Raw genomic sequence first — 18,694 nt, forward strand, 5'->3', positions numbered from 1 at the left:
GGAGTGGGTCTTCTGATTCCTCAAACCCTTGTTTCTTCATTATAGAGTGCCACAGTTTGACTCCCCTAATAGAGTCCAGCCAAACTTCATTGTCCGAGGGGAACTACCGTGTATAACCATTTGCCACACAAAATAGCAACAAGCCACTTACCATACCCCATTTCCCTACTTCCCTCGACAATAGATGCCCTCGCTACTGTGACTACTGACTAGGACTAGGATCTGCTCATAATATTAATTGTTTACTATGAATAATGGAAATGAAAACATGAGATGTCTAGCTGTTGTACTCAACCCGACTTCAGGTTTAGATGGTTTTTTTTTTTTTTTTTTTTTTTTGGTTTTTGTCTCTCTTTTTTCTCCTCTGTTTTTTTGTTTGGCCTGAGTAAAGATGTGAAATAAATCTGCTTCATCTAGATAGCTTCGTTCTATTTTACCAAATTGCAGTAACAGAGATCCATATAAGTAAATGCTTAATAAAAATAGCATAGAAAGGATCAAACTTCACGGACCACGAAAACAAAAAAAATTCTTTCAACTGCAGTTCTTATTGGAATAAACTAGTGAGAGGAAAATGGAGCAAGTAAACAGAGGAACAAGAAGAATTATGGGGAGAATAGACTATGATCATAACCGAGCAACATAGGAATTCGCCTGTGTGACATATCTCACCCATCTATATGGATTATCCGTCTTGGACTTCTTAGCTATCTGCAAGTATTTTACCTGCATAAAAAAGAACAGAGAAACAAACACCTTAAACCATTAAAAAGGAGATAAAAATGAACACATGGGGAAAAAAGGTTTAAGTATTAAAGGGTAAACATCTTGTTATATGGCAGCATGCCAGTTCTATGATAACTAATGTTAGTTTTTTTTTTTTTTTTTTTTTTAATGTTGTGTTTTTTTTAAAAAAATGTTAGGAGATTCAATTAATTACCAAACTGAGGTCAACTAACATGATGTCTGAAATCTTTAGAATACAGTTTAGATTCTATTTCTAGCCTAAGAGGTAATGAAAAAGATAAGTTTGGTTTTCCACCTTAAGAGGTAATGAAAACGATTCACAAACTCCCACCTAATCACTGCCATGAAAGAGCATCACTAGCACAGTTGTGAAAAAAGCATCAAAGCTAAGGGACCCATAATCTCTATAAGGGCAGGGTATAGACACCACTACATTTTTTGATTGGTAAGTTACAAACACACAGTGGGTCTTGAAACCACAACCTTGCCCTCCATCCCATTATTATGGGAGAGGGAAGTGCCGGTTGAGGCTCATTGGCAGTATAGACACCACTGCATTCTTGTACAATATTTACCATCACGTGGTATACTTCCCATCCATCATGTCAACCACAAAATCTTCTACATAATTGCAACAAATTTAGAGGTACACTTAAAATTCTGATGATTTTGTTACCATAACAGTACACAGGACCTAACCAATTAAGCTAATTTTTTACCTGAAGTCTTGAACAATTGTACATTGGTATTGTAAAGGTCATGCTAACAGGTCCAGATTCCTTCACAATATTTCCTGCATGACAAAATACACACACAATAATAAACCTTATGACATTGAAAGTAAATTTGTCTAACAAAATACACAGATGAAACCTTTTTTTTAATTATAAAAAAAAAAATTTAAATAATTATAAATAAATAAATAAACTACAAAGATAAACTAGACATTCTTTACCATGTGATTCCTGTGAAAATGTCAGCTTTGCACGTAGAGTATGTTCAGATCCACCAACAATCTACAATTTAATGTATTAATAAATAATTTCTACTGGAAAGAAAATTCATAATAAATATGAAAATGCAACAGAGGACAGAAAAATTGCTACAAATTAGACGGATCAATAGAGTAGATATTTAAGGTAAGAGATGAGTGTGTGTGTGTGTGTGTGAGAGAGAGAGAGAGAGAGAGAGAGAGAGAGAAGCTTTCTTGCCTTCTTCAAACCCCATTCAAGTCTTTTATTTGCTTCCTTAAAATCAGTTGTGTTTCCCACTGCACCAGGCTCCAACTCAAAAGTAACTCTGCAAATTTTCCAACGAAAACACCATAATATGTAATTTTGACAGTAAGTGCAATTCTGGAGAAGAAAAAGGTTTTGTTTTGTGTGTCTGTGTGTCTGTGTTTCTGTGTTTTTGTGTTTAAAGTCATTTCTCATCCAAGTCATCCAAGTCCCCTATAATGAAAATCATATGCTATCTTGAGAATTCCTGCTGAAATTTATAAGTATACTGCAATGCATTGTGCCTTGCCCATTAAGAAACATAGACAACTTCCTCTCAATCTTTAAAAGAAAATACACCTGGGCTTGACCTCCTAGATAAAACTTGTAATAGCTTTTTTGGAATACGAAGTAAACCACTTTACGATGCTTCATAATTTCAATAACCAAACATTTGATTATGACTTGTTTTATAATAACAGAATACATGGGCAGAGATAAACTGCTACCTATTCCTCAATTGTATATAACTAACAGTAAAGAGCACATTCAAACTAGATGAACCTAACTTGTAATATGGACATTTAACATGCCCCAAATCTTGCCCATTTATAATTGGTGTAACAAAGTGAAAACTGAAGTACCTAGTTGTATATGTTGGCAGTGGCATCTGTACTAGAATTGTGTTTGCAGTGATGCTAGAGGCGAACTCAGCACGCACTTTCAGAATTACTTCAGCCTAAGAAAAAAATTGTAAGCTTTTAATATGGACTATATAACTTACTAAACCACTAAAGGAAATTCATACTACCTTAAGAGGGCCCGCTTCTTCTATCAATGCATTAATACGAAAAGGAGTCCTGAATTCCTGAGTCATGCGGTAGTTCATGACTGGAAATTCACCATCTGGTGGTACCTATTTTTATAATGGTGTAATACATTACTCTTAGCACAAACACAAAAATAAGTCTTTGCAAATACATCATTATCTCAGTTACACTCACCAGGGCCAGAGTCCTGTCAATGTCGAAACTGTCAAGATGTACAGATTCATGGAAATTACAATCATCTAGAATCACGGACCCGGAACCGGATGAATTACCATAATCTGTACCACACAAGGCAGCACAATGATATCATGCAAGGAAGACTTCATAGATGGAAAAAAATCACTAAAAAACATTCTTCTTGAAGAAATAGCCAGGATCAACCCCATAGATCATGCTAAAAAATAATATTAGCACAGATTACCACAACAGATATCATTTATAAAAATTTCAAGAAAAAAGGTGAGAGAGAGAATTAAACAGCTTGTGTACTGAGTACTGACAGGGTCAGCCCATATATAGATGAACTGGAAGTTCTAACTTAGCTTGGAATCTACTTGAAGTAATCAATTTGAATTCCTTCTCGGGAAACAATATATAAAGAAGTCTTAACAATACAGGTAAATACAGTTTACCATTATTCATCAATTAAAGTAACACCTCATGGAAAGGCATCAGTGAAAGAGATAATTTTAACTCTTTAGGCAAACTAAAAGACCCAGTTCTTGCATCCACAACACACACACACACACACGTTAACATATCATAAACTCCAAACTAGATAAGAGGTTCAGTTAATGTAGCTTGTAACCCCTCTTGGACAGCCCTCCATCAGTGAAAGAGAGAAATCTAGCACTTTAGGCAAACTAAAAGATCTAGTTCTCGCATTCACAACACACACACGTGTAAACATATCATAAACTCCAAACTAGATAAGAGGTTCAGTTATTGTAGCTTAAAACTATCATACAGAATCCAAGATACATTTAATCCACTTGTAAGACAAACAACCTGAAAGAATAACAAGAGCTAATGCCAAAGAGTATTTGAAAAAGATTTCTATGTTGTCCAGCAATACCATAGATTGAACTTCTGCCTCTTCCTATACTCAGGTCATCATTAAGAGCAAGCCGAATTTCTGGATTTCCTGACAGATAACTCTTCATTTGAATGGTGCCATCAATCTCAGAAGTTAGTATATATCCCTGTATAATCCACAGTAAGTAAACAAGTTTTGAACTTCCAATTCATACAAGTACAAAATGATAAAATATGGCGATACAACATAGAATCATAAACAAATTGGAATAAATATAAGCAGAAAGTTCCATCTCTAGATTGAATAAGAAAACAATTTATCCCTGGATCACAATTACTTGCAGATAGTTTCCCAATGCAGTGTCATAAGTTGTGCCACTCAATGCTAACAAGGAAAATGTGACCACAACTTAACTAGTTCATTAAATTAAGAAGAAATTGTTGTCAAGCAAAAACTTGGAACCTACAAAATTAGTAGAATGTCTCAAACCCCCCCCCCCCCCCCCCCTCCTTCTTTTTCTGTGGGTCTGCTTCCTTTTGATTCTAGGTAAAGCAGAAAATGCAGTTATATATCACGACGAGGAATTTAAACTACCAGTCCTTGCAGGCCCCAAAACCCCATCCACCCCACCTAAGGAAAAATCTTTGTATCATCATAACAAAAATGACAAGAGGCAAGATAATAAATAACTACTTGCATGCAAGTTAAAGTACCAGTTGTGTATAAACTAGGATTGTTTATTATTATTCCTCGTTTGGACACTATTATTCCTCATCTGGACACCACCAAACAATGAAACAATACTCTGGCCATGAATGAAAAATAAGCTTAATGCTGTTTGCAAGGGTTTTTGGTTAATCTTGATAACTGATAGTAACAGAAGTACAGAGCAAGTCAAAATACTCACACTAGAGCTGAATGTAACACTTATTTTCTCAATTATATCCACAAAAATTTCTTCCCTCTTTCTACCCCCAGGCTCATTCGCTACAACAGATTTTGTAACAGCTGTCCCTGGCATTCTTCTTTTTGACCCTTGCTGCAAACATGTGAGTTTTACCAGTCCATAAAAGCATATATTTAAGTTGACAGTGAGGATCATATATGCCACTAGTGAGTGATTGATACCATAAATATGCCTGCAGCTCCAAGGGATGGCACACGAGCTGCATCGATCACAATTGGTTCATTGAAAATGTAAGACTTCAAAACCTCGGTTGATGTCGTTTTCACATAACCAAAATCCTGGCACAAAGAGAGAACAGTAAGACGCATTAACAACAATGACGACAACAACAATAACAAATAAATAGAAGAGAAAACAGTGAAGAAAAGATACGTGCAGGTCAAAATAATAGTTCTAAAATTCAGCTGGGATGATATCAATGCCTTATTTTAATAAACGATGATGTCTACCAACATTTGTAATATATTATAAATGGAAAAGGAATTTGATAAAAATCTTTAACAAAAATAGGTAAGAAGGGGAGAGAGAGAGAGATTATCACCCAATGAAACAGAATGTTTGCGTCAATACAATTTCTTTTCATAGGTCCAATATGCTTTAAATTAAAAAACTAGCAAAATTATTTTTAGACAACAAGGCCCAACAGCATCTAACTTTTAAAGAGTCATTCTAATGAAGGAATGACAGGAAAAAGATATGAAAGCATACTTACAATGACTTCATCAAGCAACTCATACACAAGCACAAAGTTTTTCCGCAATGAATCTTCATTGAGTATTCCAAGGTAATCTTTGATGACACGTGCAATCCTTTGCAAAAGTTCCAAAACAAGAGAAGGTGACACATTAACTCTTGTTGTAGCAACAAACAACAATCCAGCAACCTTGACATGAAAATAGTTAACACCATCCACATTCTGTTGGCAAGAAAGATGAATAGGAAAAATATCAGGACACATTAAAGGAAGACAGTGTGGAATATGACACAATCAAACAATTCAATTACATTTCTCTGCATTTATTACTACACAACATGCCCCAGAATAAATTAACAAAATAGATCTTATGAAAGAATATTATACTATTTAACTATTTAAGTTGGAAGGTCCCTCTCCTCACAAAACCTTCAACATATTTCTGGGCATACTGGGAAAAACTTTTGCCATGGATATGTATTGGTAGGGGAAGCAGACTATTTTCTATAAAAGCACTCAAATATGAATATAAGAGAAAAGAAACTAATCACAAAAAACTTGAAAGAACAAAGATAAAACCAAGTTGGGGGGGGTTGACTCTGGTTTAAAGATGTAAAGGCATATATGTGCAGAAACTGCATTTATTATTCATCCATATGCAGAAGGAAAATGAAAGAATACAGCATGTGAGGTACAACAACGACAACACAGCCTTAGTCCCAAAATTTTTTAGGTTTACTATGAATCTTCAACAGACTAATCAAGGTCAATCACATGTAATTTTATCCACCAATCCACCCTATGTAACATCATACTCTCTTATCTAAAAGTCTAAAACCATACTCTTTACTAGCTTTTTATTAGCTCGTTAATTAACATGTTCTTTTTTACTTCTTAACTATTTTTATTTTAGGTCTTCACTTACCTATTTTCATTCTCTTAACTTGAATCAAATCACTCTTCCTCATTGGTGCATTAATCGTTCGCCTTTGTACATGACTAAATCAACCATTTCAAGCAACTTTCCCCCATCTTTTCATGGCAGAAGAAATTATCTTTAAACAAACTTTTTCTTTTCGTTTCTCATCTTTCCTTGTATTTTTCATCTTAACATTCATGTTTAAACAACACACATTTTATGAACATGTTGTTTTTTGATAGCCTAACATTTTTTGTTTCTTTTGACCATCAAGTTTTACACCTCTTTCATCTACCAAACTTATCCTCCATGTCCTCAGTTTTAGACCTACTTAACTTAAAGCCTTTAGATATGAAAGTTTTAACTTAAAGCCTTTAGATATGAAAGTATAACTCCACAGTAAGAAATTGCTTCCATGGGATCGCCTAGGATAAAACCAAATTGATTATCTAATATTGTTGTTTCATGTCTAACCTATGTTCAATAATTCTCTCTCAAAATTTCATAGTTTGTACAGATTTAAATACCTCCTTTGTTCTTTTATATAGGTATTGAAGTACTTTTCCTCCACAAATGCTTAGGATCTTATTGAAAAGGTTTGTCAACCATCCTACACCCACGTCACCCAAGCACCTCAAAAATTCAATGGGAATTTCATTAGGTCCCACAGCTTTTTCCGCTTTCATCCCCCTTAATGTGTCATTTACCTTGATCATCCTCATTCTTCAAACAAACCTACGATTTTATCCTCAACTGATACCTAATTCACTCCAATTCCTTCTATGGCTTAAAAACTTCATCAAAATAACTCTTCCATCTTTCTTTACTAACACTCTTTGACCCTGATCCTTAGTGCACTTAAGGATTCAAGTCTTTTGCTTTCATTTCCCTTGTCTTAGCAAGATTATAAACATTATTTTCTACATCATCCCTAAATTGCTATACACCTCATCATAAGCCTAAAACATAGTGCCTATCAAACAGCCTTTCTTCTTACCTCTTCTCCACTTTATAATTTGCATAAGCAGTATTGTCTCTACATCTAGTAGGCTTCTATATCACTCTCTTTTTAATATAACTATTGCTTGAACGTCTTCATTCCACAACCAAGTATCCTTAGTTGGTACCCTAATCCTTAATCTTTTAACACAACTAGCCATTTCATTCCACGTCTTATCAACAACTTCATCTAGGCCCTACTTACCTACTTTGATCATCCCATTTATAAACAACTTGTTTCTCTCCCTTCAAACACCACCATTTAATTCTCAGTTTCTGTCTAATACATCTTTTTCCATTTTCTAAAACAAATATCTAGTACCACACAACCTACGCTCTGTCATGGTATCACCTTGTAAACTTTACGACATCTAATACAAATTTTCGAGTAAGGATGAAATTTATCTGGCTTTTGTCCCATGTTTGAAGGTAATTAAGTGTGACTTCCTTACTCGGTTACTCCATACCCCAAGCCTTCATGAAGTTTTTAAAATCCCCACTATCTTTTCCAACACAGCCATTTAGGTCTAATCCAGTTACCCCATTTAGTAACCCATGAATCAAGTCATCCATAACCTCCCAAAAAAAATTTCTTAATGAATCCTTCCCAATGCAATTTGAGTAGAAAACATGCTAAATATGTCAATTGTATCTTCTCCTAGAACAAGTTTTATTAAGAGTTTTATCTATGAAATCCTATATCTCACATAGGTTTCATGAATTAATCCTATGCGAGATATTATTATAGAAAATACCTACAAAGACAGGTGGTGCATCCCCTTCTCCATCCTCCTTCCAAAACTTCACTTTTCGGAAAAATATCTCGGCACTCCCCTTTGGTACTTCACCCCGATCTGCATTTTAATTAACAAAAGAAAATGTTATGCGTGTATGCATCATAAAACTCTGTGACCTATATATATCAGATTCCAAAATACCAATTGCCCATCATCCCTCATGTAATACTTTTATAAAAATAAAAATAAAAAAACCAACATAGCACCAAAAAATTTGCGGCCTCATTTTCTAGGCTACAACATAATTCCCAGCCATGCTACCTAGAAGAAACTATGAAATGCAAGGATTAACAACCTTATTCAGGAAAATCATCATAAGTAACAACCTTAAATAAGTTCACCACAGTTTTGCAATTAAACGAAATTAACTCTCAACAAACTTTCTTTAGTTCAGACATCATATTATTACCATGCGTAACATAACATTAAATAAGTGCCCTCTTGTTGTATAAACTCTAATTTTGGTTGCAATTTATTGGAGCGAATTAAAAGCAAACAACAGTCAAATTTAATCTAGAAGATGGTTTTAAATTTGTGTGTTAACGCAGATCACAGAGTTGAAACATGAATCTAACAAGAATAATCAACTTAAACGCGTCAAAAAGAGACATGCACGATGTAAACAATGAAATTATGAAATTGAAACTGGAGAAGTGAAATGAAGGAAATTAAGGAAAGAGAGTGAGAGAGGCTCACAGTCACGGAAGACGATGTTGTCGCCTCTCTGCGACAGAACGAAGAACTGAGAAATCATGGCTCCTGAGAGAGAGAGAGAGAGAGAGAGTTTTCAGTTTACACAATGGGGCTTTGGCTTTTTCTATTCCTTTTCTTTCGGTTCAATTTCAGGTTCTGAGTTTCCCTTGCAGTGGAAGACTTGGGAAGTTTTAACTTTTAAGCTCATAGTTCTCTACCGAACCAACAAACCATCAACTAGCTCATTGCCACGTTAGGCAGAGGTCACGAGACAAGCACGTGGTTCTTGAGCAACGGCATTATGACTTTTGTTTCTTTGTTTTTTTTGTTTTTTTTTTTTTTTTGGGTAAACGGGTAATTTCCATTAACATGTTATGTCCACCAAGTGCAAGATTTTCAGAACTGGTTAGTATATTTGGTAGCTGTTTTTTCCCTATTTTCTGTTTTCAAAAATAATTTTCTATTTTTGAGACTTAAAAATTTGTTTGGCAATCCAAAATAAATAGAAAACAAAAATTGTTCTCAAAACTCAATTTGTAAAGGAAACTGAAAACATTCAAAATGCTATTTTCAGTTTCTAATTTTCAAAAGTCAATAAAAACACGCATTTAATTTTATGAATCTATCTCATTTAATGAGTTAGCATTAGAGTTTAAATCCTAATAACAACATATTATAGTTTTTTTTTTAACTATTTTTTTTAATTGCAACTAACCAAACATGTTTTTTATTTCAAAAATACAAGAAAATTGTTTTTTCTTTATATTCCCAAAAACAAGTTTTTGAAAATAGAAAACAAAAACTGTTACCAAACATAACCTTAATTTTCGTCTCTAAAGTCAACTAGTTCCTAAGATTGTTGAGAAAAATGACTAATAGACTTAACAGTATTTAGGGATTAAGTTAGTTTTAAGGATTAAATTGATCAATTTTGAAAACTCTTGGACATGGTAGGCATTAACCCAAATCTCAAAACATATTAATGGAATTTATCCTTTGTAAAATTATTTTTATATATTATTTTTTTAATAAATTAAAAAGAGGCAAAAGAGGGACCAAGGTGAACTTGCCTATAAGCATCAACAATGACCTAACAAGGGATCGAGTTAATGGGTTGGATGCCCCAAGTAAATAAAAATTTAAAAAAAAAAAAAAAGAAACAAAAAGAGGTCCTTGGAGTTAAATGGTGAGTAAGTTCATTAAGGGATTTGGGGCAAAAGGAGAAAGAAACATCAATGAAATCACAAAGGAGAGGTCTAATGTCTTTTATGACATATTGGAAATCCCATCTAAGTTGTAAGGTTGGATTGTTGATAGAGTTGGTCACAATTTTAGAACCTCATTAAAAAAAAAAAAAAAAAAAGGCAAACTTGCTACCTTGATTAATGATAATTATGACAAGTAGGAGGGTAACTCTTGTTTCAACATGTGTTGGTGAGCACGAGGGGATTCTTTTTTGTACTGACAGGTAAGATGTAGCCTTAGAGCATTAACATTGGTGATAGCAAAAATTTAGCAATTTGGCACTACAAAAAATTACTTTATCTATTTTAATACCTCACTTTATAAAACACCCAACATCAGGGTTTTTATTTTAGCATTTAACGCAATAAAATAATATAAATAACACAATAATATAAACAACCTAATAAAATATTGTTTTTTTGTTAAATATCTGAGCTACAGTGCACAGCCAAAGATTTTGGTTTTTCCTCCACTGATGCAAGCATGCAGCCCACTTTTGTTATATTTGGCTGGTAAATTTAGCATTTTAGCAATTTACCTCCACCAATACTAATGCTTTTATAAGTCTGAATTGACAAAGGAAATGTAGGATCCCTTGCTAGTAAATGAGGCATCAAAATTAAATTTGGTCCAACTTGTGGGTGTGGAGCATAGGTTTAGGGGAGGTGTGTGTTTAGGGATAATGGAGGCCCAAACATTTAAGTGGGATTGAAAATTTAAGTTTGTTGCATTTGCTAGGTTGATGGGAGTATGGAAATTTTGTAAAAAAATGAGCTTGTTTCAATGCCACCAAAGATGGTCACAATTTATAGGGGTTCTCCTGGCCATGAACTTTAATGATAGATGGGTGAATTGGATCATGGAGTGTGTTACCACTGTCTAGTATACCCTTCTCATCAATGGCAACATCTCTTAATCTTTTACCCCTAGGAAAGGACTCAGACAAGGAGACCCTCTCTCCTCATACTTAAACATTCTCTCTCTAGCACTCATGAAGGCTGAAAATCAAAAGAGAATAAAAGGAGTTAAGATAGACAGAAATGGCATCTCCTTTACACATCTATTCTTTGTTGATGATGCATTGCTCTTCTTCCAACAAGATTACCAGTCCTTAATCCATATTCAAGAAATTCTCAACTGGTATTGTTCCTTATCTGGTCAAAGCATCAACCTCTCTAAATCTGACCTGTACTGCTCACCTAACATAGAGGAGGAAGTGAAAGGAACCTTAGCTCAAGGTCTTGGTATCAATCTGGTTCAAAGTCCTAGTAAATACCTTGGTTTAAACTTCATGTTAAGAGGCAAGAGGATTGCTGGTTTCCAATTCTTGGTAGACAAAATGCACTCTAAATTACAGGGATGAAAGGCAAAACTCCTATCTCAGGCTGGTAGGACTACCCTAATCAAATCCACCCTTCAGTCCATGCCTATATATACCTTCAACTATTTTAAGGTGCCTGAAGCTATTTGTAACAAGATGGATGCAATCTCTAGAGCTTTCTAGTGGGGACATGATCTAAGGGAAAAAAAGATGCACTTGGTGAATTGGGATACGGTTTGCAAACCTAAGAGAGAGGGCGGTTTAGGTTTGAGGAAATTTGGACTCATGTATCAAGCCATGTTGGCTAAACAATTCTGGAGAATCAGTTAGAACCCACACTCCCTCATTTCCAAAACCTTCAAAGCCAAATACTTTCCCAATGCCTCAATCCATGAATGCTCCCCTAAACCCCATCATTCCTGGTTTTGGAGAGGTATTATTAATTAGAAAAATAGCCTTCTAAAGGAAGGAATGTGGATTATAGGTTTAGGTACAAATATCCCTCTTGATCACTTAGCCTGGTTCCCTTGTCAACCTCATCTGCTAAACCAGCATAACTTAAGTACTGGTACTGTGGCAGACCTGATTGATCACACAAACCACTCATGGAATCCTGGTCTTGTAAAAACCCTGTACCCCTATCCCATTAGTGAAGAAATTTTGAACCTTCCTATCTCTAAAATAGGAATTGGGATAGACAAATTAGTTTGGAAACATTCTTCTTCAGGTGATTACCAAGTTAAAAAAGCTTATAAATTTCTCTCAAAAGGGACTACACCCCTTGATTCCAACTTATGGCAGTTGATATGGAAAGTTAAAGTTCCTCTCAAAATTTGCAACTTTATGTGGAGGCTTCTCCATGATAGTCTACCCACTCTTCTCACCTTGAAGAATAGGGGTGTTTCTGTTCAAAGCTCATGCCCCCTTTGCCATGAGGAAGATGAATCCCCATCTCACCTGTTTCTGCATTGCACTTTCTCTAGAGCTATTTGGCATGGTCTCCTCTAAGTATACATACTTCAGATCTCAACCACATGACTATTGTGCAATGGGTTAGGCAAATTCTACAACTTCACAAAGACATGGACCAAAATGATATGCTTTATCTCCAAGGAGTCTTTGTCACCTTATGGACTATTTGGTCTCACAGGAATCTAGTAACCCATGAAGGTAAACCTCCAAACCCAATGGAAGTCACTCTAACTGCTTAATCTCTTACTTGCAGGTACATTGAAGCTTATTCAAACTGCTCTACACCCTCCCATAGAAGTTTTGATAATCTTAGCTTGACCAATATACCTGGAAGACCTTGGCATCTTATTATAAAGGTGGCTAAAGCAGGACTGAAGAGATTGAACAGAGCTGGTTTTGCCTATGAAGCCAAGAACTTGCAAGGGGAACTCATTTTGCAGGGGGTATCAAGCTGTTCAGGGAAGATAATTCCAATCACCATCCAGGAAGCAATGTTGGTAGCAGCTATGAGGGCTAGGGAATTGGGCTGCAACAATCTTTTGTTCCTTAGTGATAGTAAGAGAGTTGTTCAAGTTACCAACAGGAAATGGACTCCAAACTGGCAGGAGAGGAGTTTGTTGGCTAATTGGTCTCATTTAGAACACAATGACACGAGCTATCACTCCTTGTATGTCCCAACACCTGTAATTAGTCATGTTAGCAACCTAGCCAAGTTGGCAACTAGAATGCCTATCCATTGCTGTATGATCAATTAAGCTCTTTTGTAATCAAACTCTTTTGTAATCTTTGCGTGTTTTCTGGAATGGTATAAAAAATAAAAAAAAAATAAAAAAAATAAAAAAAAAAAGATGGCCACAACTCACAAGACTAGGGAAGCTACAAGTGTAAAAGTATTTTGGTTTTATTCTTTCTAGACCAAGAAATTTTGTTGGATCCAAAATACAGCGAACCTAATCAAGTGTGGATTTATTGGGTAGGGAGGTAAGGTTGATTTGGTATGTCTCCATACAATTGCAATGAATAGGCATTTGAAGAGGATATATGCCAACAACTTAGGTTGTTGTTTGTAGAGAAAGCAATTCGTGTCTTCAATTTGAATTCGATGTTTAACGTATAATGTAAATTGCAAATTTGCAACTTAGGTTGCTAAATGAAGTTCACATATTAGGGATGGAATATGAACTATGTAGTAATTCATGATTTCATTAATTACTTTATAGGGAGATGAGTTCAACGTCTTGTTGAACAATTGGCAAACGGATGGCAATTTACTTTGAGGAGCAAGATGGACTGTAAATAAGTGTCGCAAATTGTAGTTTGTTCAGCGTTGCCGTTAAGTGAAATCAATTCAACTTTTAGGTCAAAATGTCGTTTCATTTGAAATACTTGTTAGTTAATTAGACCGAGTAAATGACGTATTTGGTCTTTAACCTTTTAAATTGTATTAATTCGGTCTCTAATATTTTAATGTATGTCAATTTCGTATTTGCTTTTATCTTTTAGATAAAAATTGCTAATGTGACAAACACCCAAAAAAAAAATGACACAGTACTAAATTTAAAGACTAAATTAATACAATTGAAATATTAATAACCAAAATAAAATATAATGTAAAGGATGAAATTGTAGTTTAGCCTATTATATAACATTGAGAAATAATAAAATGTTTGAAGATCTTTGGATAATCTCAATTTTTTTTTTTTTTGTTTTTAATTTCTTAAAAAAGTGACTCGATTAAAAGTGATGTAAGGGCATCTCCAGCAGACTCAGCAAATTTTTATTCTGTTTGGAGAATGAACAGTGACTTTTACCTTTATCTACCCACTTTTTCAAATACACTTTCCAACAGACTATCTATCTCATTTAAATATTATTTATTCATTCATTATTTATTATTTTTTTAACAACTACACATCTTCCAACATTTTTTTATTCAACACCCAATTATTATAATAGAAAAAAAAAAAGATTTGAAGAATGAACAGTAGCTCATCAGGTCTGATTCATTAGCAAAAAAAAATTAGATATATAGAGAGGCTATTAGAGCCCATTTTTTTACTCTCAATCTCTATTACAGAGAGTATTTTGCACCATTGGAGATGCTCTAATCGGCTAGACATGATTTTTTTTTTTTTTTTTTGGCTGAATAATTGGCTGTACATGATTGGACAGCACCATCTAATTCCGGTAGATCAATGATCAATCTAACTTAGGAGTTGTGTAATGCGATTGTGCGAAGAATATGCTTGATTCGTTATCCATCACAAAAAAGAAATGAAAAAAATTAAAAAATAAAAAAAAAATCTACCCGTTGCTTCCAACAAACTCATCTTAAACGCCGTCGCTTCTTCCCACTTGTATCACAGCCATAGATTACCGTGCCAAAATTGGACCCCATCGTAAGATACAGATAAAAAAAATTAATTAAAAAAAAAAAAAAACCAAATCCACATGTTTGTCACTAAAATTCTGGTCTGATCGCGACAAGATAACGAACCTCATGGCCGAGAAAGCTATTCTCAGACCTCAATTCCTCGTTGACGCGCACAAATTCAAACACACAAGAAATTGAATTCCTTAAGAAAAAATCCAATTCCTTAAAGAAATCGAATTCCAGAGCTTCCTCCGAAGCAAACATGTCGCAATTCTGGCGCGAAATCAATCGTGTCGGCGAATTAGGGTTTGTGTAAACTATCCGATGAGGAATTTTCGGTGAATACTAAGTGGCAATTTTTCTTCTTTAAAATTACACAGCATAGTATCTCACATCCAAACAAGTAAGTTTCCTTTTATAGATTTCAATATGTTTCCGAAATTGGAAATTTATCTTATACTCTTCAATAAAAAATCTTAGTATTTTTGTTTGAACTAGGAAATGGCAACACCGGTTGAGCCACCGAATGGGGTTAGATCTCAAGGAAAACACTACTATTCGATGTGGCAAACGTTGTTTGAGATTGATACGAAGTACGTGCCCATAAAGCCGATTGGTCGTGGGGCTTATGGGATTGTGTGTTCTTCGGTGAACAGAGAGACCAATGAGAAAGTAGCGATCAAGAAAATAAACAATGTGTTCGAGAATCGCGTGGATGCACTGAGAACTCTGCGTGAGCTGAAGCTTCTTCGGCATCTTCGACACGAGAATGTCATTGCTTTGAAAGATGTCATGATGCCTGTGCATAGGAGAAGCTTCAAGGATGTGTATTTGGTGTCTGAGCTCATGGACACGGATCTGCATCAGATTATCAAGTCGTCACAGTCACTCAGCAATGATCACTGCCAGTATTTCCTCTTTCAGGTGTGCATTTTTGTGGTCTTGTTTTTGAGAATGTTAGAATTGTTGTTGGGATTGAGAGAAAAGAGAGAAATAGTGAACATGACAATGCAGAAAATTAAGCCTTAAGAAGTTATATTTTCACTATATGAAATTGTTGTGTTACAATGAGCTTATTGAAGTAGAGCTATAGTTTTGGTACTAGAAAGTTCTTTAGCGTTTTGGGTGTTTGAAAAATTACACTTAATAGTGCGTTAAAGTTTTGGATTTATAAAGCATGAACAGTGAGCTGTAGGGATCTTCTTTTTTCTTTTCTTTTTGGGTCTCTTAAAAGCTCCAAATTTCAGCTTTAGCTTTGAATATGTTCATTTTTAAGCACTTCTCTGGTAGTGTGTAGAGAAACTAACCCCAGGCTAACTATAGACTAACCGTAGGATGTAGTAAAAGTTATGATGTGCTGCAGTAGTAGAAGTTGTATAGGTATAATTAAATCTAGACTGATACCTCTAAGATAGTTGTTTTGCAATTTTATCTAAAGAGGTTGGTTTTGCGATTTGAAACCATGTTGCTTTTCTAGTGTTCTTAATTCAATGATAAATGGTGCTTTTATTATTGCAATTGGCTCCTGAGTTTGGTAACTTCATTCATGCTTTATTGTTATAGTGATAACCACTGCCTCAATATGAGGTTGTTATAGGTCATTTGTGATCTCAGCCAAAACCATGTGATAGTGGTAATGCAAAGCTGAGTATTAAATTACATTTATGTATGTCTCTGGCATACAATTTTTCTTGCTTATTTTACTTTTGTGGGGATATAATGAGGGTTGGGAATTGCGATCAACATGCTAGTACTTGGTACTTAGATACAGCTTGCATATCCTCTTTGGTGGTTTTATAGTATCGAAAACATATTTTCATGTTTATCATAGATAAGTGTCAAGAAAATATGTGAATGATTTTGAAATTCTAATGAATTTCTAGATAATGTTAAGTTCCATACTGACTTATTGAAAAAGAATAGTTTCATGCTGGATATAACGCCCATGCTACATAATGGCTGTAGGCCTCTAAAGGAAGACATATAAAAAGATTAACAAAAATGTTGGATAGATTTCTAGAGATAAGTAGTTTAATTGTTCGATCAAACATGGTTTGAGGGAAATTAACAATACCTACTCTGTGAACAACATCAAGTTCTGAGCTACTGTCAATATCTGTTTTATGCCACCTGTAGTTAAATTTAGAGTCTTTTGAGTCTGTTTAGCAGTTACCTTATTTTTTATACTGATCACCTCCACTCATTCTAAAACTGTCACTACTTTGACAATTGGTCACTATACCGTTGACATTATGTACTGTTGTTTCTGCTGCTGTTAGCATATAATGTGACCATAGAATGCCAACTTACTATAATAACTTGCTCTGTTCCTTATTATCAATCTTGCTGAAATAGGCTCAGCAGTTGTTCATTGTCTGGGTATTAATATTTGAAATATGCTGGCACATTCAGTATTAGAAAAATCTTTAAAGTCATAGTAATTGTTGAAGTTGCTTAATCCTTTATGGCTTGTATTAATCTAATCTTCCCGGTCCAGTTGCTTCGTGGATTGAAATATCTCCACTCTGCAAACATCCTTCACCGTGACTTGAAGCCTGGGAATCTTCTCATCAATGCAAACTGTGACCTAAAAATATGTGATTTTGGGCTAGCACGTACTAGCAATGTGAAGGGCCAGTTCATGACCGAGTATGTTGTAACTCGCTGGTACCGAGCCCCAGAGCTGCTCCTCTGCTGTGACAACTATGGGACATCCATTGATGTGTGGTCTGTCGGCTGCATTTTTGCTGAGCTTCTTGGCCGAAAATCAATCTTTCCTGGCACAGAATGTCTCAATCAACTTAAACTGATCATCAACATCCTTGGTAGCCAGAGAGATGAGGATCTTGAATTTATAGACAATCCAAAAGCAAAGAGATACATTAAGGTACTTCCATACTCTCCTGGGACCCCCTTTTCCCGTCTTTATCCCAATGCCCATCCCCTGGCTATTGATCTTCTGCAAAAAATGCTTGTATTTGATCCATCAAAGAGGATAAGTGTTACAGAAGCTCTGCAACACCCTTACATGTCCCCACTGTATGATCCCAGCTCCAATCCTCCCGCCCAGGTCCCCATTGATCTTGACATAGATGAAGATTTAGGGGAAAATATGATAAGGGAGATGATGTGGAAGGAAATACTCCATTACCATCCTGAAGCGGCTACAGCTAATGCAGAGGTCAGTTCCTAGTCTTTTCTTGCTTGGTGTTGCTGGGAGGCCTGGGAAAGTTGTCTTGCTTTGGATGATGAAGCCTTTTTTGTTTTGGTACTAGTCAATTTTATTTATGTTTTGTTTTAGTTTTGGTCAAATAATAATCTTGGGAATCATGCGTAATGCTATGCTGTTATGGCATTATATGACTAAATTTTGTTCTTGAGCTTGTCAATGAGCTTAAAGCTCTGTTGTCTGTATAATAGGTGGCCTCTCTTTGTTGTATATAGGTGTGTTCTTGTAACATTATGGTCACAAAGCTGGTCTGCATAAACTTTTACCCTGTGTAATGTTAAAAACATTTCTATGCTATATGATTGTACAAATTCATGTAATCTAGTAATAGTTTATGGTGGGTAGGTGTGTTTTATTCATAAAAAGAAAAAAGAAAAAAAGAGAGATGTGTGCTGAAAATCTGTTATGTTCTGCTCTTGTTACACTTCCCTTTCCCTTTCTCTTATTTACAGCCATTTAGAGCTGCCATTCCTTTGCTTGGAAGATTTTTTAAAGGAGGGAATGGAATCCATATTCAATTATAACACCCTCTCCAAAGTTCAAAGTGTGATGATGATCGGTGTTACATAAAACAGTGGCTGATCAAGAATTAAACCTGCACACTTGTCCTTAAATAAATTTAGAATTTAATTAAGATTCGCATAGTTCTCTTCT

At 35.1% G+C, this 18,694-nt stretch overlaps 2 protein-coding genes across 3 annotated transcripts; one reads left to right on the top strand and one right to left on the bottom strand.

Moving 5' to 3' along the window:
• Positions 1 to 462: 462 nt before the first annotated feature.
• LOC126712298 (AP-4 complex subunit mu-like) lies at positions 463 to 9,087 on the bottom strand. The gene is made up of 13 exons (XM_050411578.1): positions 8,903 to 9,087; positions 8,169 to 8,263; positions 5,510 to 5,713; positions 4,959 to 5,075; positions 4,738 to 4,869; positions 3,870 to 3,996; positions 2,969 to 3,072; positions 2,776 to 2,880; positions 2,609 to 2,703; positions 1,959 to 2,046; positions 1,703 to 1,763; positions 1,467 to 1,540; positions 463 to 726 (listed from the first exon to the last, which is right to left on the bottom strand). Exons 1-13 carry the CDS (start codon positions 8,958 to 8,960, stop codon positions 628 to 630), a joined length of 1,359 nt encoding a protein of 452 aa, XP_050267535.1. The 5' UTR covers positions 8,961 to 9,087; the 3' UTR covers positions 463 to 627.
• Positions 9,088 to 14,878: 5,791 nt separating this feature from the next.
• On the top strand, positions 14,879 to 18,360 carry LOC126712299 (mitogen-activated protein kinase homolog NTF3). Of its 2 annotated transcripts, XM_050411579.1 has the most exons (3): positions 14,879 to 15,214; positions 15,310 to 15,735; positions 17,309 to 18,360. In XM_050411579.1, exons 2-3 carry the CDS (start codon positions 15,313 to 15,315, stop codon positions 18,002 to 18,004), a joined length of 1,119 nt encoding a protein of 372 aa, XP_050267536.1. In that variant the 5' UTR covers positions 14,879 to 15,214; positions 15,310 to 15,312; the 3' UTR covers positions 18,005 to 18,360. The 2 variants fall into 2 exon arrangements, with proteins under 2 accessions (XP_050267536.1, XP_050267537.1); XM_050411580.1 differs by lacking the exon at positions 14,879 to 15,214 and having other exon boundaries at positions 15,292 to 15,735.
• Positions 18,361 to 18,694: the final 334 nt, after the last annotated feature.

Source organism: Quercus robur, chromosome 2 (assembly GCF_932294415.1).
Source record: "Quercus robur chromosome 2, dhQueRobu3.1, whole genome shotgun sequence".
Classification (NCBI taxonomy): domain Eukaryota; kingdom Viridiplantae; phylum Streptophyta; class Magnoliopsida; order Fagales; family Fagaceae; genus Quercus; species Quercus robur.